Source organism: Peromyscus maniculatus, chromosome 5 (genome assembly GCF_049852395.1).
Source record: "Peromyscus maniculatus bairdii isolate BWxNUB_F1_BW_parent chromosome 5, HU_Pman_BW_mat_3.1, whole genome shotgun sequence".
Classification (NCBI taxonomy): Eukaryota; Metazoa; Chordata; class Mammalia; order Rodentia; family Cricetidae; genus Peromyscus; species Peromyscus maniculatus.
The window spans coordinates 133,822,342-133,845,609 of record NC_134856.1 but is presented as its reverse complement, the minus strand read 5'-3'; the positions used below and the strand labels follow the sequence as shown (position 1 = coordinate 133,845,609).

Sequence of the window (23,268 nt, the reverse complement as noted above, 5' to 3'; positions counted from 1 at the left end):
GGGGACGGGACAGGTAGAGAAAAAGAGCAACAAGCCCATTTGGTCTCCTAAGGACTGTGAAGCAAGGCTGAGGTTTGTTTGTGTTGAACTTCCCAGAAACTCTTCCCTGGTTCAGAGCTTTAGGGGTGCAGACAGAGACAGGATTTGCCCAGGAGTCCATCTGAGTGGGCTTTTCTGACTCACCAGGACACCTCCAGGTTCAGCCTCAGGATGGGTGGCTGAACTAGAGTCTACACTGAGGTTCAGGTCGGCTGGCACAGCAGAGCATCCCAGGCTTTGCCCTCTATGCTGGGGCACTTTCTGTGTGGAACACATGCTATAGCCTCCTTGGCTCTCTCCGCCTCCACAAACTCAGAGGATTGCAGACACTGCCACATGTGTCTGGGGGGAAGACACGGTCCCTAGAAGAACCTGGAGCAGGAAACAGAAAACAGAACCGGACTGTGTTGGGACTCCCTCCACCCATCCACATGTGCACAGGAAACCACTCTCCTGTTCTGATGCCCATGGTCCACCAGGCAGACTCCTGGATAAAGCCCTGACAGACACAGGACTTCCTCTGTGTTCATGCTGCAGAGATTGGTTTGAGGGGAACAGAACTCAGTGTCTGGAAACTGAAAGGTGGCCCCTTATCATCATCTAGTGTCAAAGACAAGGACACTGAGACCACTCCCAGCCCCCCTCTCCAGTGTCAACCCCTTTCATGTCCAGCCCCATATGGTTACTCAGGGCTCTGAGTTGCAAAAATGAATGAAGCCTGTTACAAGCACCTCTGGGAGCTGTTCTGGGAGAATGCTGAAATGTAGGAAGGCTGAAACATGCGCTAAGAATGTGGAAAGGGACTGCTGGAGACATGAAGATACACCGTAGAGGAGGTTCAGATGGCCTGCCAACCAGAGATTCTCCAGGGACCCCTTGCTGGGGAGCCCAGGTTCCCCATGATGTGTGAAGGCAGCCATCAGAGTTAGTTTATTCTCAGGAGCACTGCTTTGCCTCAGAACACAGCCGCAGCACCACGAGTGTGCTGCCTCCCCGGGGCGCCCCTCTGGGTAGACGTGTTTTTGAAATAATAACAGACTCCGGGGTGCCATTTGGCTGGAAAGGCAGAAGTGCTTTGCCCACCCGCAGAGGCAGCCGCACCTACCTGAGACTTGCAGATCCTGAACCATGATTGATTCATTTAGTGCTTCTGGCTGTGAAAACAACAAACAAACAAACAAAAGCAGCAAAGAAACCAAGCATGGACACTGCCGTGATTTATGAGTTGCCAAGTCCCAGGTAAACACTGCACTGTCGGTGGAAGTAGGCAGTGGCCGGCAATAGGACTCCTAACTCAGATCTGCTGATGAATTCTTTTCCTTTAAAAGGAGAAGTTTAGAGGCGACACAGACATGCATTCAAAGAAGAACACACATACTTGGCAGCCACATGCATTTTTACAATGACCACTAACCAGCAGTGGCTTAGATTGCTGTCATATTGTCAACTTTAACCACACAATGCTGTCACTATAAAATGCAAGTGCTCATGTTGTCACGGAACGGTCCTTGTTGTTCATGTTGCAGAAATCAGGCACAATTCCTGAAGCAGTGAGCTATGCTGCATGGGGGATGGTCAGGAGCTGAGAACCAGACTGTCCTCCAGGTGTCCCGCTGCGTGGTTGGGACAGTGAATCTGCTGTCATTCTTTTGTGCAATTGATGTTCTGAGTCACGTGCTTGACGTCTTAGTACCCTCAAAAGCAGAGGTCATCTCGTGACAATGTCCAACATGAAACATTCAGCTTTCCTTCTTATTTAAACATTCAGGGAAGATGCTTCCTTTTACTTGACAAGGAGATGCCTGGGCTGGAGAGATGGCTCAGCCGCTAAAGAGCACTTGCTGCTCCTGCAGAGGACCTGAGCTGTTCCCAGCATCCACACCGGGTTCTGGGACTCCAACACCCACTTCCGGCCTCCAGGCAACTGCAGGCCTGGGGTGTACAGAGACACATGCAGGCAAACCCTCACAATGTGTATAAATAAGTTAATTAATCTTTTTAAAAAGAGAAGGAGATGCTTCATAGAGCTGAAATCATCCTGACGCAGCAGCAGCTGGACTTGTCCTCTGCCCCGCCCAATTACTACGGAGCTCTCAGTCGGCAAACACCAATGCCACGCATGTCTGCCAGCCACAATCGTGGGACTCCTCTTACCGTGATTGCTCATGATCCATCTTTGCCCTGGTTTGGTACCTCGCGCACTAATGAGCTTTACGCCACAAACCCACAAGGAACAGCAATTTCTTCACATGGGAGGGTCACGGTGTCAAGAGTTAAGTGGGGTAATTCACGGAGCCTTTTCTGGTTCTTGAGGTTTATCCGTTTGAAACAATCTAATTCAATATAGACGAAAAGTGGAAAGCTATAAATGACTCCCCAAGCTCTGCTTCAGCTGCTCCCCGAGGTGTCCTGTGACCTCTCCACCCCCCAGTTACTTGGAGATGTTTTGTTTCCTTTCTGTGTGTTGGCCAGGTTTTCTTTGGTCGTGCATTTTCACACCATTCCACTCTGACGGGAGACGTTATCTTACGATTTTTAGTCCACTCACAGTTACTGCAGCTCATTCTGTGGTGTTCCCTGTGGGCGGTAGACGAGTGTATGGGGAGCAGTACTCCTGTGGTGTTTGCTGTGCTCACTTGTGATGTCCCAGTGTGTTGATCTGCTCCCAGCCGTCACTGTAAGTGGGTATTGATGATTTGAGTTGCCGTTGTGGAATTACCTGTTTCTCTCTTTAATTTTGCAAGTTTTTTTGTTCTTGTTGTTGCTTCAAGCACAGAGGGGCTCTGCTATTACGTTCATGTATGTTTATGGATGCATTGGCCCTCTTCACTATTAAATAGCTCTCTTTTATTTTAATGACATTTCCCCTTATAGTTTATTTTTGTCTGCCACTTGAATGGCCACTGTCAATTTCTCACGGTGGTTATTCTATGATGTAACCTTCCAGCTTATTTATGTTTTGATAAATACAATGGATTTTTGCAGCTCTCATGTGGTTGGGAGATTGATGCTTTTAGGGATCTATTCTGCTAGCCTTTGTGTTTTGATTTGCTTTCTTAAAACCACTTACATTTAATTTAATTATCAATACAGTAGGTTTTACTTCTCTTTTGCTGACTGATCTATAATTATATATAATTAATATTTAGTATTATCAAGTTTCTACTCCAGTATATCTCCATCCAGTCTGCTTTCCTTTGAGCCCTTTGTGACTTCCTTCTCTTCTTCCTCTTCTCTTCTTCCTCCTTTTCCTTTTCTTCTCCCCACTCTCCCTGCCCCTTATAAACCAACTGGATATAATTGGCACTGCTTATTTGAAAATCAGTGTAGGGGCATTCACCAAGCATGAGCAGCCTTCTAAATGGCTATACCCCCAAAGAAAAATGGCTCTCCCTCCCGCAACAGCTCAACTACACAATTCTTTTTAATGATGCTCTTTATTTCCTTTATTCCGTGTCCTTTCATCTCAGAAGGGTCTTTGATCCTTCTTGGAGGGCAAGCATTTCTAATTTTCTGTTTGTTTGGAAATGTCTCACCTTTTACATTTCTGAAGAAAAGTTTCCCTGCTGGGGAATCCTGTGTTGATAATCTCAGTCTCTCCAGCGTGTCCAGTGCTCTGTCTCTGGGTTCTAAAGGAGACCGAGTTGCTAATGGTACCACTCTCCCGGGTGCGGCATGAGCCACATCTTTTGCTGCTTTTCTTGGTCTTTCAGTGGAGTGTGTGTGATGCTGTTGACTGTGAACTTGTAGTTAGTTTATTCTTCGTAGAGCTCTTTTGAGTTCCTTAAATGTGGAAATCAGAATATATCAGACTTGGTAAGTCTTTGCTTATTACCTCTTTTGAAAATGTTACTATCTTCAGTCTTGCTCTAAGGCCCTGGCTAGACTGGCATTCTCAGCATGCTCCAGCCTCAGCTTTCTGGGTTCTTGGACTACGGGAGCAGGCCAGCACGCATGGCCCATCTTGGTTGCCTCTGCTCCCCGGCACTGGTGTTTGGTAGTGCCTTGTGGTCTCTGAGGCTGTGGTGAGTTTGCTTCTTTCTTCTGTTTTCTTTTTCCTCTCACTGGACAATCTTCACCCGGCCTGGTCTCTAGTTCTTTCTTTCTTCTGTCTGTTCTAATTGTCATTGTCTTAGCTGGTAAGTTTCAGATCTGTCCTTGAACTCAGTTTCCTATGATTTATTCCCTCCCTTTGATCCAGCCTCCGTCAGGGAAGAAGACCTCTTGTGTTTCCCTGTGGCTTCTTAGGGACCCTTCAACGGAATGCGTTCAATGACTCAAAGTCTTTTAGTCAAAGTCTTGGCTTACTCAGCCATCTTCTCTTCTGATTGGCCTTTCTGTTCTCTCTTCTTCCTTCCCCTCTTGTCTCTTCTCCCCCTCCCTCCCTCCCCCTTCCTTTCCTCCCTCCCTCCCTCCACTCCCTCCCTCCCCCTTCCTTTCCTCCCTCCCTCCCTCCACTCCCTCCCTCCCCCCCCTCCCTCCACTCCCTCCCTCCCTCCCTTCACTCCCTCCCTCCCTCCCCCCCTCCCTCCCCCTCCCTCCCTCCCTTCACTCCCTCCCTCCCTCCCTCCCCCCCTCCCTCCCCCTTCCTCCCTCCCTCCACTCCCTCCCTCCCCTTCCCTCCCTCCTTCCCTCCCGCCCTCCCTCCCATCCATCCTGGTACACTGTGTTTACCGATGTCGCTTTGCAGTAGTTTGGTAGGCAGTCCTCCAGTCCTTCCGAGTTTGCTGTTGGTCCTTTTTTCGCTTTTGCTTGTTTTCTGACTTTGTGAGGCCTGCTTTTCTTGCCACATTTCATTTTTGACATCTGCTGAGGGCCATGGGAGTATACAGCAGGTGACAACTAGTGTTGGACAAGTCGACCCACCAGATGTGTAACTCCCTGATGGGAGCCCCATCAGGCAAAGCCGTGGGGTCACTGGCTGTGGAAACCAGTTGTTTTCTGTCTGTAATTTTCTTGGGTGCCACTGATATGCCTCCTTAATAAGAACAGCTGTGGGGTGCTTTCCACAGCCCTTTGGTGGTATCTTTTTACATCTTTGGGCACACATATAGCTGTGGATGTTCAGGAAGATGATTTCTGTTTAAGCTATATAATTTTGATGTATAGAAATAATACTGGAATTTTTTACATTACTCAGACTGAGATAGGATTCTCAGTCTCAAAGACAGCATTTAACACATTTTGCAAAGACCTTAGACCTAGTCCAAAACAGACTAGCTGCCCCTACAAAGAATACACAAAGACTAATTGCCAGGTGTTGTCTGTTGCTAAATCAAGGCCAGGCTGTTTACATCAAGACACAGTCCTTGCAGTAGCTCCCTTTCTGCACGTACCCTGACCACTCAAGGTCCAGCCAATTGTTTAATGTCCGGGACCCCTCACCTTAGAGCTACGTGCATGGGTCACTGTGACATTGCTAGCCTAAGAGAAACTACATGACTTACCCTGTGTTTTGAGAATGGGTAGGACCCTGAAAATGTAACTTATAATTGTCCAGACATTGGCTGTGGGACAGAGCAGGAGGATGTAGAGAGGTAGAGAGAGGAGCTGAGGAGGAACAGCAAAGGAGAGCAGGGCAGCAGAGGTGGAGAGAGAGAGAGAGAGAGAGAGAGAGAGAGAGAGAGAGAGAGAGAGAGAGAAGTTGTAGAGATGTGGAGGCAGGGAAGGTGAATTAGAGCAGCTGCTAAGCAGAGAATGAGAAGAAATGAAGAGCTAATTAGGAAGTGTGAAGAGAGATTTTTCAAGATGAAGAGAAAGTTACCCTCAGAAAGCATCTGTGTTTCTTTATTTTCCCCTCAGATAGAAAAGGTCTAGCCCTCAAATCAGAATTTTTCCTAAACCTCGATACTCTAAGGTCTTCTTTTTGCTACCCTGGAGCAGCCTGGGAGCTGGTCTCTCGGTCTGTGATAAACATCCTTCTTTCCCTAGTCTTGCGGTTTCTGTATTGACTAATGCATGACCACTGAACTGCTTGCTGGATACATTGCAAGTTCTTTTTATTTTTAGGCCCTGATTCCTCGGGGCCATATCTTAATCTGTGTCACTGTCTGGTTAGCTGGTTGTTGGTCAGATTTCTTCACAGGCCTCGAGTCTCAGAGGATCTGCATGAGACCTTCAGGTTACAGGACAGCCTCACATCTCCATCCTGATGGTGCAGCACAGGCTGACAGTCACCTGATCCCAGTGGGGGGCTGCTTTCTCTCCTAGGTGTCTGCTGTATACACAAATGGTCTTAGCTTGATACCCGTCTCTCCTGTCCCACAAATGTTGGAGTTTTTTATGTTCTTCACATCCCTGGAAACTCGAAATCAGCTCAAGACACCCCAAGACCAAGTTCTCAGCACAAAGGAGATTTATGTACCCCAGAGGGACAGAGGCCAGGGATAAGAGACAAAGGCAGGAGATAGAGGATGAGGGAGAAGGGGAAGAGAACAAGGGATATGGCGTAAAGGTATTTGTCGGGGGGGGGGGGGGGGGACGGAACAAAGGACTGCCTCTGGATAGAGAGGAGACAGATGTGGCACATAGGAAAATGGCAGTTTATAGAGGTACGAGGAGAAACCCCATTGTAGGGTGAGGTGTTTAATTTTAATTGTGCATGTTAATTAGTTGAACCAAAGGGGACTTTTGGTTGATGGACTTCTTAGATAGCTGGACTTTAGTAGTCAGCCTCAGGAGGAAGGAGTGGCCAAATAAGGGAAGAGACTTGGTGGCTGGCGTTAGGAATGTGACCTAACGGTTTTTAGCAAGGCAGAGGGGATGGGGAGAAGGGCAGGGCCTCCCAGAGCCACATGTTCGAATGGGCCAGTGTCCTTCACCAAACTCTTAGGATTTCCCTTTAAATTCTGGACCACACTCATCTCTCCTGCATTTGGAGCCACAGCATGGGGCCCTGAGGTTAACCCTGAAGTTGTTTTATTGGCTAATATCGCCCATTCTTCAAGCTAACCCTAAGTACCCCAGCTGGTCAGATCTAGAGGGAGCCCCAAATGTTAAAAGTCCAAACATGAAATGTTGGGTGCCGTGGGGTGTTGCAGATGAGCCTTGGGTTTCAGGGCTGTTTCTGAGGCTGGGGAGAAGGGCTGCTGGTAACCGCCTGTGTCAGGCCACACATGCCTGTCAGCCTACTGAAACGCAGAGGGTTCTCTTGGATTGGGGTTCTCTACTTCTGTGGCCCTGGGGTATAAAATGGTTGCGTTTCATGGTTTTCTGTGTGCTTTTGTTGTTGAAGGGGGCGGGGAGGTAAAGTCCTCCCGTCCTCCCTCTGTGCTGGAAGCCATCTGCAGCATGCTGCCACTGGCATGTGGCGTCTGCCTCAGAGGTGCGGGACATGCTTGGCGCGTCTGCAGCCAGTGTGTTCCGTGGATGAGGGGGGATCTGGCCGAGTTTGAAGTGGCAACGCTTCTTGTTACTCATTTGCAGTTGTCTGTGGTGGGAGGTCCGGGTGCATACTCTTCAGAGAGGCCTTGGTGCCTTGGCAGGCAGGACCGCCGAGGAGTGGGGAACCACAGACCAGAGGGCAGTGCACAAGTCAACGCCTTCCGCAGACGCGAGGCCTGAGGGATGCATGATGGGAAGAGGAGGGACACAGCTTGTAGTCGCTACACCACACTTGGTGTGCATGTGAATGCTGACTTCAGATTCCGCGTAGAGCCTCAGAAGCGTTTTGTTGGCGGTAGTGGTTTAATTAAAACAAACGAACAAACCCCAAAACAAAAACAAACCGGAAACGCTACTTACTTACTTAGTGTGTAGGTGAGGATGAGAGAGCGCCATGGCTGTTGAAGTCAGTGGACAGCGTAGGGCAGTTGGTTCTCTCCATCTCCTTTTGAGGGAAGCTAGACAGACAGACCCCTGGCAGGCACAAACACGGGTGAAGGGGCCGGTGATAAATAAAAAGGATGTCCAATTTGTAACTTCATCACCTTCCTGACCAGAGACAACGACCTGGTGAGCTTTTCTCTCCCCAGCAGAGGCTTCTTTCGGCCAAGGAGTCCAGATTGGTCAGACATAGTCAGGGTTGGTCGTGAGCATGTTTGCCTGAGGCTGCGGCCTGCTTTCTACTCCCCTTTCTTCATTCAAGTTGACTGATCCAAAATTAGGGCAAGGGGGCCTGCCCTGTTACCAAAACACTCAAAATTCCCAGACCCTCCTGGGGAATTCAGATTTTGGTTTCTGGATCCTCTTCCTACTTTGCGGGGCATCTTTTTCTATGTTCCCTTGTCTCTGTCTGTCTGTCTGTCTGTCTATCTCTGTCTCTGTCTCTGTCTGTCTGTCTTTGTGTGTGTGTGTGCCCACACTCACACTCATGCCTGATTCTCCATTTTTAATAAAGTTTGTTCTCTGTTGCTTCCTGTTGTATTTGAGAATTTTCCTCCCTTTTAATTGCTAGAGAACATGAATAAAACTGGATGAATACTATCACGCTGTTATTCCTGTGTAAGAACACCTCCACCATGCGGTTTCTGGGAATCAAACTTCGGTTGTCAGGCTTGGTGACAGGTACCTTTACCTGCTGAGCCATCTCACTGGTACCCATGGCTTTATTTATTTATTTTTTTAATCTACCTCTTTATCCATCTATCTCATACATGTATTGAGGGCAGATATATGCCAGGCAGTAAGTGTGGAGGTCCGGGAATGACTGGGATTTCTTGTCTTCCTCGTGGTTGAGGCAGGGTCTCTCATGTTGCCTCCGCCGCTGAACGTCACTGCACACTCAGTCTGTCTGGCTCCTGAGTGTGCTGGAGATTCTGTCTCCGCCTCCCATCTTGCAGTAGGAGTGCTGGGATCACAGGTGCAAACCACCAGGTCAAGTGTGGGCTGCCACGTCCGGCCTTCACATGGGGTCTGGGGCTGGAACTCAGGTCTCGAGCTTTCTTTCACACGGTGCTTTTATCTGCTAAAGCAACTCTCTGGCCCCAGCTCAGAGACTTGTAAAAGTTGCTGTCACGGGACCCATCGTCACTAGGGCAAGCTTATCTGTCAGCTAGCTGTTGCCTCGGTGACTGGGGTTAACTGGCAGTTCCCAGATCACACACTGCCCTCTGAAGTTTAGCTTTATCTGATACAAGACAGAGGTAAACAGATGCATGTGCTGTGCACACCTGTACACACACACACACACACACCCTGCACACAATGTCAGTAAAGCTGTGAATGGGCCAAATCATATGAAACAAAGTGGCCAGAATGGGCTAAGATCGTGAGGAGGAAGGAGGAGACTATGGATGCCTGGTGTCCTCCTGGGTATCTAAAGTCTCGTCTTAGGCCGAAGGAAGAGTGACTGTAGAGCCCAAGGGGAGGAGGCAGGCTGCCGCTGAGAGACTGATGAGTGTGCAGCCAGGGCCAGGGCAGAGGTAATTGGTCTGTGTGTGTGTGTGTGTGTGTGTGTGTGTGTGTGTGTGTGTGTGTGTGTGTGTACGTGTACAGGGCTCTGGCTTTAACTCTCATATAGATGAGAAGATGCTGGAGACATTGAGTCCAGTCATTCACTGAAGGAGCACCACAGTGGGATTGCAGTATCTTAATGTCACTTAGAGTGAGTCATCCCAGGGTCAAGTCTGTGTGGAGGACTCGGAGACTGAGGCAGCTCGGTGCGGGAGCCTGTGGAGACCTCGTGCATAAATGGAGAGGCAGTGACTACCCAAGTGTCCACCAAGGCTGTTACCAATGAGCAAACACACAGACACTCTTACTGCTTCAAAGGGGAGACGGGAGCTAAGCAGATAAACAGCCGCTTCAAAGTGTCAAGGAAGGGCCGGGACTGTAGCTCAGTCAGTAAAATGCTTACCTAGCCCTAGCACCACATAAAGTGGGTGTGGTGGTTCACACCTGTAATTCCGGCACTGGGGAGGTGAAGGGAGATCACAAGTTCAAGGTCATCATCCTTGGCTACTTAGTGATGTCCAGGCTACCCTGACAAATGTCCTGTCTCAGAAAAAAGAAAGTATCAAGGAATGGAATGAACCAGGGAGGCCTCTAGAGTTGTTAGGATGTGTACATGGGAACCGGAATGTTGGTTGTTTTGAATAGGATCAGAGAAGGCCTTGCTCTAGGAAGTGGTATTGTAGCCTTTTTTAAACTTGTTACACATTGTACATAGTGTTGTTTATATATTTAAGGGTTCCTGTATATTGTGGGGTGTTAGCACAGTGTGCACTCTCACCTAATTACCAGCCACCCCAGCATCTCACAAAGAAGGAGCACTTCCTCGGGATTCTGCCCAGGCAAGATTCTCCAGGGGACACCCTCTGGAGACCTCTTGAGAGATTTGGTCCAGAGGCCTTGCTGGAGGCAGTTTTTGTGAAATCCTGCAGAAAGGAGAGTAGCTGGAACCTGGCATTATCCGGGTAAAGGGATGGGCTCTGGAAGCATTCGGGAGACGGAGCAAAGCACATTGGGTGCTGCATTTGAGGGAAAAGGAGTCAGAGATAACTTCAGTGTCTGGGGCTTTAGCTGGGAGTAGAGCAGAGTTCAGGTCTAGAAAGCCAGAGAGCTGCTTGGGAACAGGCTTGGAGAGGAGGCCAGATTCGTGTGTGGACATGCCAAGTGTGACTTCTCTCTCAGACACGCACGTGGAGGAGGGAGCAGGCTATGGTGATCGCCTGCCTTTGGGGGGGGAGCAGTTCAGCCTGTGAAGTTAACTTTGGGGATTGCAGCATCTTAATGTCACTTAGAGTGAGTCATCCGAGGGTCAAGGCTGTGTGGAGGACTGGGGAAGAGAACAGGGAGGGAGACTGAGGCAGGTCGGTGCAGGAGCCTGTGGAGACCTCGTGCATAAATGGAGAAGCATAGCCTGCTCAAATGTCCAACAGGCCGTTACCAAACATGGCCAGGGTGGCCATGCCAGACTGGGCCCCACACAGTGCCCATGGACCTGGCATGCTGCTCTGCAGCGTGGAACGCCAGTCATATAAATATTAGGAGAAAAAGGAATGCCAGGCAGGGAGAGAGGGATGAGGAATTCACTTGGGCACAAAACTGGGGCAGGTGGCGATGCCCGACTCCTGCTGGGAGTGCCAACGGAGGAGCTGGGGTCACACCTGCCCCAACTGCTGGCTGGTGGGGGCTCGACTTTCTGGCAGTGACATACTTCTGTAAGAAGCTGGCATCCAAAGATAGGGTGAAGGTGTTTCTGTCCCCAGCAGGTGCTGGTGGCCAGCGAGCCAATCAGTTGCAAGGACTGCCCTGCCTCCTGGGATACGGAGGCTTCTCTGTCCGCCCAAGCCTGTCCGTCATCTAAGTCGCTCGAAGCCAACATTAGTATTATAAAGACCTCCTCTGAGACAGTTGGGACCACCCCAAAGGGAAATAAAATGATAAGGTGCTGAAAGGGAGCCGCACAGGAATCATACCTGTTTCTCTTCCCCAAGGCAACTCCAAACAAGGACCTAAGTGGGAGCTGACGGCTCGTATGCAAGCCGGAATTAGAACGTCAGCGGCCCTTCGCACGTGGATGCCAGTCAGGGTCAAGTTGGGGCCAGCTCCAGAGGCTCTGCCAGACCCTGCGAATCTTAAGCCGAGCAGGCGCTGCCCTGGCCCTGGCCCTGCCTTGCCACCACGGAGTTCAGACTGAAGCAGTCAGGACCTGACCTCTGCAAGGTTGAATGCCTCGTTTGCTTGAGATAACAGGGAGTGGGAATTCTGCCCATATAAGGTACCCCTCATCCCCTGTTCAGGGAGTTGCCTTCCTGGCGTGCTTTTCTTGGTCAGAGCTTCATAGAGATGGAGCTTGGGTGGACTGTCCTAGTAAAGCCTTTCAGGTCTTGTCTTGGTCCTGCCATTTCTGAGTCCAAGAACTCAGCTCCAGTAATGTAGTGGGGATAAATAACAATGCATTTCAGTCTGAATTGCATCAGCATGGAATATCTGTGTTGGTGGATCCTCACTTCTGGGTCTCTGAACTTGATCTTAGATTTGCAGATAGGGTCTCTGCATATGTGAGGTACAGGCAGTTGTAAGCCACCCATGTGGGTGCTGAGAACTATGCTTGGGTTCTCCACAAGAGGAACACATGCTCTTAACTGCTAAACCATCTCTCCAACCCCTACAGGAACTACTTTTAAAAACTCATTGCTGCTGAATGTGGTAGAACATGTCTTTAATCCTAGCACTTGGGAGGCATAGGTAGGTGGATCTCTGAGTTGGAGGCCAGCCTAGTCTACTGGTCTACATACCAAGTTTCAGGCCAGCCCAGGCTATATAGTGAAACCTTGTCACAGTAGTAGTAGTAGTAGCAGTAATTTGTAAAGTTGAAACTGCTGCCTTTGATGATGTCAGATGTTCACCCCTTGAGTGTTTCTAGAATCAGGTCACGGCCTGTATATGCTGAAGCCCTGTCAAGCCTGATGCCCTCAATCGACCCTCGCTGGAGTTCACCTATCATCTGGGCCTTAAAGGACTCCATTAAGCAAATAAAGGAATGTTCTTTCCATGGGACAAGACAGTTTAGTTACTTGATTTTCAGGCTTTTGTTTGTTTTTTTTAATGTCTTTCTCCATCTTTAATTAAAATTTCCCTGAGATTCGAAGTGGGAAGTTGATGGCAGTGACTCATTTTCAAAAGACTTTTCTGAGAAAACAGGGCACTCAGAATAGTCTGCTGGCATTCCTGTTTGCTCTTCTCCTGTTCATTCTGGTGTGGAAAGCCACCATACAGAAAGCAGGCCCCAGAGCCCATGTCCCTGAGAAGGGTGGAGTCACACACACCTTCCCTAAGTATATGGTAGGGCATGCCTGGCCAATCCCCTGCCTCTAACTGCCAGAAACCATCGTGTCAGAAAAAGAGAAAGTTCATGAAAGGCCCCAATTCAGCAGCTCTCAGGGCCTCTCTCCCTTCAGCCAAATATTCGCTGGACCCCTGACAGTAGGCTTTTGTTGGGGGGCTCAGAGCTGTGAGAGGCAGAAGGTAGAAAAAGCATTATGAAAGCAATATTCAAGGGATTTGAGCTGGTGTGTGGACTTGTTGAGATTTTGGTATGTTTGCTGTAGAAGTGGGATCAAAGCCAAGGTCAGGCCAGCGAGAGACACTGGTTATTCTATCTTCAGGTTGCTGAATTTCGTATCATATTTCTAAAGCAGAGGTAAGCAACCCTTTAAGGAATATAGAAGCAGAGGCTAATATTTACCCAACTTAAAGTTAGACATAATGAAAATAAAACATTACAAACCGTTAAGACCATTACCATTAGATACTGACAGCCCACCGCCAGTGCTGTGTGGGCTTCCAGCTGGCAGTGAAAACTCACGGTGTCACACTTAATAAGTGTTCCTGGAAACACAGTCCCTCGCCACCCACCGTCTCGAGACTTTGGACCTTGCTCATTCTAGGTGGTAATTTCTTTCCTCTTAACTCTTACATTTCCAGCACTGTACGTATTCTGGGATTCTTGATTTTTGCCGTTGTTGAGATAGCGTCATTTTGCCACATGTGACTAGTGTTTCTGTACAGGCTGGCAGGTGGCTACACTGTCTGCATTTCCACACAGCCTAGCTCTTCATAAGACCTATCCAAGGCTCTCCAAGAGGCTCGCTGGAATGCGGCACTCCGGTCTCTGTACCGACTCCTTTCTCACATCTTAGAAATTACCTTTTCATGGGCATCAGATCCAAGAGCATCAAGCCTTGGAGAACAAACCCCTTCACTAATTAAAAGGAGGCAGCTTTGAAGTGTGTGCGGTCTGCTAATCACGTCACAGCGAGCACACTGACTCAGATCACCAGGTAAAGAGAGTCATAGATGAAAAGTCTGACAGCAAAATGTGCTGAAAAGAAGCACCAATCAGAACTGGACTAGCACCATGGATTCAAGTCCAAGGGGATAGGCTGAACCTCATTAGCAGATTCTTGCCTCATTCTCTCTCTGCCCTTAATGAGAGCTAGATGCTCTGAAAAAAGGAGCCTGAGAATCTCTCATTGATGCTGTCAATCAAAGTGCCACACGAGAGGCCACGTTGAAGGAAGGCTTGCAAAGGAGCGCTGCTTGACCAGGAGGCAGTGTTCATTTATTCAGAATGCACACACATTTGAGCAGGCTTCCAGCTACTGCATACCCCGTGTGGCACTCTCTGCCACAGGCAGCCTCCGTGGTGACACAGAGCCCTCTCCCTTGGTTGTCACAGAGACAGTGATTTATCCAGCCCTGAATACAGAGGACATCCATTGTTAATGTGTTTCCCAGAATATGCCACAGGTTGCTGCCCCCAAACTGCTGCCACCTAGCCAGTGGCAGGTGGGGTGGGGTTCAACTAAAACCCTCAGCAGTCCCCTGAGTATTTTCTGTCAACGTTTTTGTTGGAATGCCCCGTGAATCAGCCAGTAACACATGAAACCCACACGTCTGGGTCATGTTTTGCTTACTAGGTTCATGCTTGGATCATCTCCCAGGGATGCTACCATGGAGCATATAAGATGTTGGGAGCCAGGATGCTTTAGACAGCTCTTTGTGCCCTGCGAGGTTGGAACAATGAGGGAATGTGTAACACCCATATCCTGCTCACCTGACCCTCCCAGTCCCCTATTCATTTATATTAGCGTGGTGCATTTGCCACACAATACAATATGGATATGTTGTTCTATTTGTTTGGTTGGGTTTAGGGCTTCTTTTGAGATGGGGTCTCATTATGCAACCTGGTCTGGGCTAGACCTCCCAGCAGCCTTGCCTTAGCCTCCAAAGTGCTGGAATGTCAGAGTCATAATGCCTGGCTGATACATTACTCTTGAAAAAAAAGAAAAAAGAAAAGAAAAGGTCCAAAGTTGTGTGTATATGTATGTGTGTTCTTGTGTGCGGGTATGTGACATGAGTGCAGGTACCCTCAGAAGCCAGAAGAGGGTGTTCTGTATATGTGCCACATGTGTGCCTGATATCTGAGATCAGAAGAGTGTGGATTCCCCTGGAACTAGATTACGGGAAGTTATGAGCCACCATGTGGGCACTGGGAATTGAACCTGAGTTTTCTGTAAAAGGAACAAGAGCTCTTACCTGCTGAGTGTATCTCCAGTTCTAATGTATGAGAGTTTTCAGACTTGGTTAACTGAGGTGTGAAGGCACATTCTGCATGTGGGTGACACCATCCCATGACTTGTGTTTCTGTACTGAGTAAAAAGATAAGCACTGTCTTCAAGACTGATGCCATGTGGCCAGCTGGACCAGGATTCTGCCATTATTCCTTCTTCCTCCATGATGGACTGCACTTCCAAACCGAACTAAAACCCCTTTTTCTTTAAGTTGCTTTAAGTTGGTATTTTTGTTCTAACAGTAAGTGACCTAACCAATACATCACCCTACCCGTTATGTCCACTCAAGTAACGGGCACAGGCCATGCTTCACAACCTTGCCAGTTGGCTGGGGACAGAGTCTTTGCACAGCACAAACCCACATGGCTTTTGATGTAAAAACCAACCAGTTTCTCCTACACACATCTCCCTTATCCTTGGAGGATACCTTCCAAGACCCCAAGGGATGCCTGAAACTGCAGATGGTACCAGGCTCTTTTGTAGAACACGATTGTCCCCATGCACATACACTTGTAAAAACATTCAGTTTATAAGCTAGGTACAGTGAGAGATTAATACCAGCAACTGAAAATAAGATGGGCAGCTATAATGATTACTCTAGTAGAGTAGAACTGTGTGAAGGGTCTCTCTTCTCACATGTTATCTCATTTGTAGCCACCCTTCTGGTGTTGATAAAAGATGGTATGTCTACATGGTGAGATACAGTGATGGGAACAAGGAAGGCACTGTGATATAGAGTGTTACAAAGGCAGACAGTATGGTAACTCCTCCATAGCTTACTGATGGCGGGGAGGTCACACTGTGTGGACACAGGGATGATTTCTTTGTGATAGCTCAAGATGGCATCACACTGGTCACAGCTGCACCCAACTTAAGACGTATGAAAGACTTATGTGTGGAATGTTTGTGTAATATTTTTGTGCCCTGTTGGTTACAGGTGACTCAAACTGCAGAGCTCAAAACTGAAAACAAAGGGAGATTGTTGTACTCAGGATGGGCACCTGGGAACACTTACTGGGCACAAGGACTCTGACCAACCACCAGCTAAACTGGGCCAGCAATAGTGACTAGTACGGGTCATTGTGCCCAGTTGACAGAAAGCTATTAAGCCATGAGCAGAGCCTGTTAAGTGGTCACGGGGCAGAGGGGGTGGGGGGAAGAGGCATAGGTGACATGTGTTCTCCAAGTTCCAGCTGCTGGGCAACCCCATCCTGCTGTTAGGAAATCTAGCCGCCTGTCCAGCTGTGGACTCTGACACCTTGTCAGCTCACACTTGGCATCCTGGAGACATCTGGAGTGTCTGTCATACCCACTTGCCATGCCTTTTGTATGTGGGCATTCTGAGGCATCAGGTGAGCCACCTTTTAGTGTGTATGACATGTCTTAGTCGAAAAGAATCACTTGATGGGCATTGACTCTAGAAACATTTTAAAGCTATTTAAATTAGCAACAATACCAGATAGCTCAGTACTAGTTTGGGCATGGAGTAGAGTATGGGCGCTGTTCTTATGTGTTCATTTGGTGTTTCCTTCATATCACACTCAGCCCCCTTTTGAGGCCAGGAAAGGCCTCCTTGGGCCCTGATCACACTTCTTCCCATCTTCCAGTTTACCTCCTTCCCTATCTCAGTTTGCTTATCAGGTTCAGGAGGCCGCAATGCCTTGAGTGCGGACATTTCTCCAGGCCTGAATTTTATGTGGATTTTAATTTTCAAAACATGAAGGCTTTCCCTTTTTTTTCCATTAGAAAACAATAGAAGAGTCCAGTTTGCTGAAATGGATGATGCTGTGAGGATCCTAGGGTCTGGATGCCCTGAAATACTGGCTACTTGCCGCTGCAGAGGAGACAGAACCCCGGGACCCTCTCACATCTGAGTCCCAGAGCTTTGTGTGTTGGGGGAGGGGGATGTCCATATTCAGCATGCGAGGCCCAGCACCTGGTTTTCTAATTATGTGAGTGATACATTTATTTGTTCAGATGTCCTCATTGGCATAGCACACGAGGTCGAAAGGGACAAGAGTCAAAACCTCGGTGTACAAGCTAAGGGCAAAACAGTCCCAGAGATGCCAGCCTTGCATGCCAGCTGCGACTTTGCACTCACATGCCACCACTCTGCAGGTGGCATCCACACAGGAGCACATCTCCGTTTCCCCATCCAAAGCTGACCAAGTAGAAGCTGGGACTCCCCACCCCGACAGTGGAACTGGGCTCCAGTCCTTACTTTTGCGTCAGGGTGGAGATTTCTTTGACTGTTTCCCACCATTTGTGGATTTCTAAGAAGTTAATGACTTTTATGCCTCTTTCATTGTGTGTGTACACAGTGCCAGTGTGTTTGATTTCATGCCGTCTCTTGACACTTACACAGTGCTGAGTGACAGCTTGCGGAGTGTGCCAGTCAGAAACTTCAAGCTCGAGTGCAGTCCTTGGGCAGACCTACAGCCTTAATGTAGTTTCCACTTTCGCCTTTTTAAAAAACTATGTCTGTACTAATGCATGCATGTTTGTGGGTGCACGCATGTGGAAGCCCGTGAACGAACCTTGGCCATCACCTCTTCCTCAGGTGCTCTCCACCTTGATGTTTACAACAGGGTCTCTCACTCGCCTGGAACTCCCTAAGTAAGCAAAACTGGCAGGCTAGCAAGCCCCAGCGACCTGCCTGTCCCCGACACTCCAGCATGGGGACTACAAGTGCTCTACCAAGCCTTTTTTTAAAATAAATAAATAGATAAATTACTTGTTACATAAGTACAGTAGAAATGGGACATGGGCTTCTGAGAATGGTTTTTTTTTTTTTTTTTTTTTTTAAACAGTAAGTGTGGATTCTGGGGATTGAATTCGGCTCAACTGATAAAGTGCTTAAGGGTCCATCTCTCCAGCCGCCCCATCTTGGTTTTAATAGTAACACTACTGGTCCTTCCTCCCTCCCTCAGCACCTGCTGGGCTCTAGCTGTTGTGAGATCAGAGGGCCTGCTGTTGGTCCAGGGAGGTACACCTGATTGCCCCCAGGCATGTGTAGGGTTTTTGGGGGAGGTTTAAAGAAGAAAGACATTAGTTCCCAAGACTGGGCTGAAAATACTTTATGAAAAATGGTTTGTATGTGAGTCTAACCAGGGGTGAAGGGCAGACAATTAGAAAGTGACACAAGTCTGCCATGTTTGTGGGAAGGAGACAGAAGCCAAGGGCACCACGGTTTGGCATGGATTTTGGAAGCCTTGTGATGTGGAGGCCATCTTCCCAACAGCGAGATGAAAGAACCCACTTAAGAGACTTGTGCCTCAAGCATAAGTGAGCCACCATTTCCTTAGTGTGACAAGCTGAAGAACCTGGTCCCCCGGCTCTGCCTCAGTCATAGCCGGACCTTTATTCCACCAGGCAAAGCTTCCTCCTACAAGGTCTTGGAAGTGAAGCTGTTTATATAGTTCTTGGTTCCCATACAAACCAGAAATCACCCAACACCAAACTACAAGCTTTGACATTGTAATAATTACTTTTTGTTGCTGTGATCAAGCACCATGACCAGATGCACCTTACAGAAGAAAGAGTTGATTTTGGCTCACGGTTCAGAAGGAGAGTCCATAATGGCAAGGAGGTGGGATAGGGGAGGCATGGCCGCAGGTGGCCAGAGCAGGAAGCCAAGCACTCACATCCTTAACCGCCAGCAGGAAGGATGTAAAGCAAACTGAGGACGGAACAGGGCTATAGACTGTTTCCTTCAGCAAGGCTGCCCCCCTAAAGTTTCCACGACTTTCCTATGCAGCACCACTTGCTGGAGACCAGGGGTTCAGCTGTTGAGCCCGTGGGGACGTTTCTCATTCAGAACATTGCAGAGAGACGATCTTGAATTGCAGTCAGTATACATAAAGCGAAAGGGACCAGTTTTACCATTCTTACTGTGCTACGATAGTGTTGGCTACATTCAGCGTCATGCGGACACCACCATCTCTCCAGGACGATTTTCCTCTTCCTAAACTGAAATTGTGTCTCTACTAAATACTGGATCCCCGTTTCTGTAACTCCAGTACCTGGCATCCACCATTCTCCCTTGCTTCCATAACTCTAGCAGCCCTGGGGACCTCAGATGAGTGTAATCACACTGGATTCCTCCTTTTATGCCTGGCCTGTCCGACTTACAACAGTGTTCTCAAAGGTCACCTACAACACCATGGTGTCACAGCCCCCCCCACCCCCTTTAGACGGGTATGTTGGCTGATCTGTACTCTTTAATGCTTTAAATTCAGGACTGAATAGAAAGTGCGAGTCACCCCAAACCTCACCATTTCTTACCCTCAGCCATCAGGACCCTGTTGAGTCCCGGATCCTGGGTAAAGGCTGGAAGTAAGCATGATGGGTTGGGGGGGGCATTTGGGAATTGGGGGGCTATGTGAGAGCTTCTTGGTTCGGTAGTGCATCTGCCCCTCCCCCTGACTGAGTAGCACTGAGCCCCTTCCTGTTTGTGTGTGGAGATAAGGGTTCAGTCCAGACAAACTGAATCTACACTTGTCCTTAGTGTTCAGGCGCATTGGGTGGCGGTTCCCACGAGCATGTTCTGTGCTTTCTGGGGTAGATGGTTGCCCTCTCAGAGGTGACACTCTACTGCCCTTATAAAGAAGAACACATTTCTGTCATTTACAGCATTAAGACCATCACACTAGGTCTGGGGATGTGGAAGGGAGGGGTCGCTTAAGAAAGTTTTAATTCTCAGAGCCTGGTGTGGTGACAGACACCTGTCACCCTAGCACCTGGGAGGTAGAGGCAGGAGAATCAAGAGTTCAAGGCTCTCTGGCTACATAGTGAGTTTGAGGCCCAGGATGATGAAAAGAAGGGAAGCCTCTGGATTTTTCTCTTAATTACCTGGACTCTCCATGCAAATTAGCTCAGAACCCTTCATTTCGATAACCGGTCCCTGCCTTTCTTTGTTCACTCATTTCCTCTTCTCCCTGGTGACGTAGAGGGCTTCCCTCTAAGTCCTATTGTTCTGTGGCTGTTCTTGGGGTTAAACTCAAAACCACTTTTGTAACGGTGGAGAGTCTGATTCTATGAAAGCCAAAAGCGATTGCCATGGCATCTTCTTCCCCTGCCTTGGCTGATGCTGGGCAGACCTGCGCTCACAGCGTTTACCCTGGTGGAAAGCCATGTTTCATGTGTGTGTGTGTGTGTGCTCTTCTCTCCAGGTGAGGTGGAGGATTCAGATGCGATTGACACCTTGGGACAACTTGATGGACCGGACAGCCCACTTCCCACTCTGAAAGGTAAGACAGAAGGGCAGCTGCCCTTGTGGTTACAGAATATTATGGGGTGGTTGCTCTGCCCTTGTCACTAGGGCCTGGACCTGCCTGATTAAGCAGATGATAGGGTCCCCTGGTCTGGGGCTGCTCCATTGCTGGGCAGATGAGATCCCGACCTGAAGTCTGGTTTATTTATTTATTGGGGTCTTCCTACTTCAAATGATTCAGTTCACCATCAGTCCTGCAGGTGGACCCACCTGCTTGGGTTTCAGTTCATTTCAGATGCAGTCAAGTTGACAACCAAGCACAGGCCTCACAGGTGTGATGCAGATGCTTCATCTGTGGCCACGTCACATATTCTCTGCACGTGGACCAGCTTTGTGTCTCTGTGTTAACCACCACCAATCAGGGAGTAGAGAGGTAGGAATTTAGAGGGCAATTTGATACTATGTCCACTTAGCAAATTCTAGGTTCACCCCTGAGGCCCATGAGCTCCCCACCCATGGCTTCTGGGCCAGATTTGCAGAAAGCAGTTGGCTACGCCCAGGACACCCATGCCGCTACTACACCCACGGGCATCTATTGCCGTACCGGATATTATTGCAGTTTACAGGGGTCACAGCTGGGTAAGACTGTTGAAGACTGACTCCCTTTCCCTCAGCCACCTGCATAACACCTTTCAGTACTAAAAGTGCTGGCCTGCAGGGAAGAAGCTTCCTGTACAATGCCGACTTAATTTCTCCATGTTCTCTCTCTCTCTCTCTCTCTCTCTCTCTCTCTCTCTCTCTCTCTCTCTCTCTCTCTCTCTCTCTGTGTGTGTGTGTGTGTGTGATCTTGAGCAATAGGGTCTTACTTACTATCAAGTTCTGGTGGGTGACCAAGAGCAATGGTGGTTGCCTGAATTATTTTGGGGACCTCCAGGATTTCTGACCAGCAACTTACAGGGAGATGTCCCTGGTACTGGCCTATTTGTTTGACAATCTATGCCTTCTGGGGTGAGCATAAACCCCCATGTAAGGTGAGTTCAATTAAGCTCTTCTATATGAAAAAAAGTATGTTTTATATATGTTATAAAATAGTAGGTTTCCATATGCCTTTTCCAAACATCCTTAGACTTAGTTGCCCCTTGGGGGGTTAGGTTAGAAGACGGCCTTGGGGGAGTGATGCCTTTTTTAATTCATAGATTCTCACCATGTATTCATAGGTATCTCAGTCACTGTGGCTGCCATGCCAGAATCCCACAGACAGGGCAGGCATGATGCCAGGAATTCATTTGCTTGTAGTTCTGAAAGCCAAGAGGGGAAGGGGAAGGCTAGGTACGTAGGTTTGTGGTAAAGTGTGTGTCTAGACTGTTAGGCCTGAGTTTGATTAACAGCACTAATAAAAGAAGAAAAGAAGATTCTGTAGGGGAAATTAAAAGATTAAACATTTCAAGGAATGAGGCATGACATAAAATTTCTATTAAAAGAAGAGTTGTTGTGGCTGGAGAGATGACTCAGTGGTTGAGAGCACTGGCTGTTCCTACAGGGGACTCCAGGTCCAGGGGGTCTAACGCCCTCTTCTGGCCTCTTCTGACACTTGTGGGCAAAACATCCATACACATAAAATTTGAAAGTAACTGCAAGAGGGTTTTTGTAGGTGGAGTACCATGTGGCTGTGGTCTCAGATAGTTTGGAGGATGAGGCAGGAAGGTTACTTGAGCCAAGCCTGAGCAGCATGTTTCCAAAAAAACTTAAACAAAACTTGCAGAGAGGGTATATTTCAGTGATAGAGTGTGTGCTTGGCACACACAAAACCTTGTGTTTGGTCACTAGCGCCAGAGAAAACCATGGCAAACCAATCATGTGATTAGTCTGAACCCCTCCTCAGAGGCCTTCGTCTCAGGACAGTGGGGCTCCTCATCCTCCACCCCCAGCACACAGCTCTGTAGGCTCTGAATGCATCAGGGATTTTCCATGCTGTTTTTCTCTCTTACTGTACCCAGGCACTTTTCTCAGCCTGAAGATTCTGTGAGACAGGAACAGCATCTCCTCAGCCCGGTTCTTGTTTTCTGTGCTGAATCCAACCCTGCTCCAGATTGAAGTAACAAAGTTATTTCTGCCAAGAGCTGGTCCCAGACTCTGCAGTGTCCCAGACTCCTTTCTCCAAACTGTCCTTCGGAGTCACTTTGACTTCACTGGGAATGCCTGCTTCTGTGTGTGTGTGTGTGTGTGTGTGTGTGTGTGTGTGTGTGTGTGTGTGTGGTGTTGTTGTTGTACATGGATAAACACACACTAATAACGTCTACGTGTGCTCAGAACTGAACTAGAGACCTCTGCGTGTGTAGTGTGTGCTCTGCCACTGAAATGCATCCTCAGCCTTGTGTGGTCTCTGAAAAGGATAGATAGCATCTTGGTTACTGTAGCTTAACCAGACCCCCACACCGCCTGACACATGGCTCTTATTCATCCATACCAGTTCGTCGAATTGGCCTCTTGTTTTTATAAGGAAGGTGTCTTAGTTAAGTTTTTATTGCTGTGAGGAGACACCATGACCACAGCAACACTTATAGAGGAAAACATTTAATTGTAGGGGCTCATTTACAGTTCAGAGGTTCAGTCCATCATGGCAGGGAGCATGGCGGCATGCAGGCAGGCATGGTGCTGGAGAAATAGCCAGTGTTCTACATCTTGCAGGCAACAGGAAGTCGACTGACTGTCACACTGAGTGAAGCTTGAGAAGAAGAGCACAAAGCCCGCCCCCCCACCATGACACACTTCAACAGAAGGTGTGGCCCAGATTAAAGATGTGCCCTCCAGCCTCAAGGTCTGGATTAAAGGCCTGTGTCATCCACACTTCCTCCACAAGGCCACACCTCCTAATAGTACCTCTTACTCTGAGCTTATGGGGGCCAAATACGTTCAAACTACCACAGAAGGTTAATGTGCTCCGTGACCCAAGCTATAGCCTTTCCTTGTGGGGGTGTGGAAAGAACACTTCAGAGC

General features: G+C 48.4%; 1 protein-coding gene across 2 annotated transcripts in view; it reads left to right on the top strand.

Annotated features, from left to right (window-relative positions):
- Nucleotides 1-23,268, top strand: part of Ror2 (receptor tyrosine kinase like orphan receptor 2) — a 184,522-nt gene that overhangs the window by 127,701 nt on the left and 33,553 nt on the right. For both annotated transcript variants that reach the window (XR_013051658.1, XM_006976840.4), the window contains exon 2: nt 20,231-20,308. Coding sequence is in view for 1 of the 2 variants with exons in the window: in XM_006976840.4 (XP_006976902.2) it covers nt 20,231-20,308 (78 nt within the window). In the remaining variant the exon portion in view is untranslated. The remainder of the gene's footprint in view (nt 1-20,230; nt 20,309-23,268) is intronic.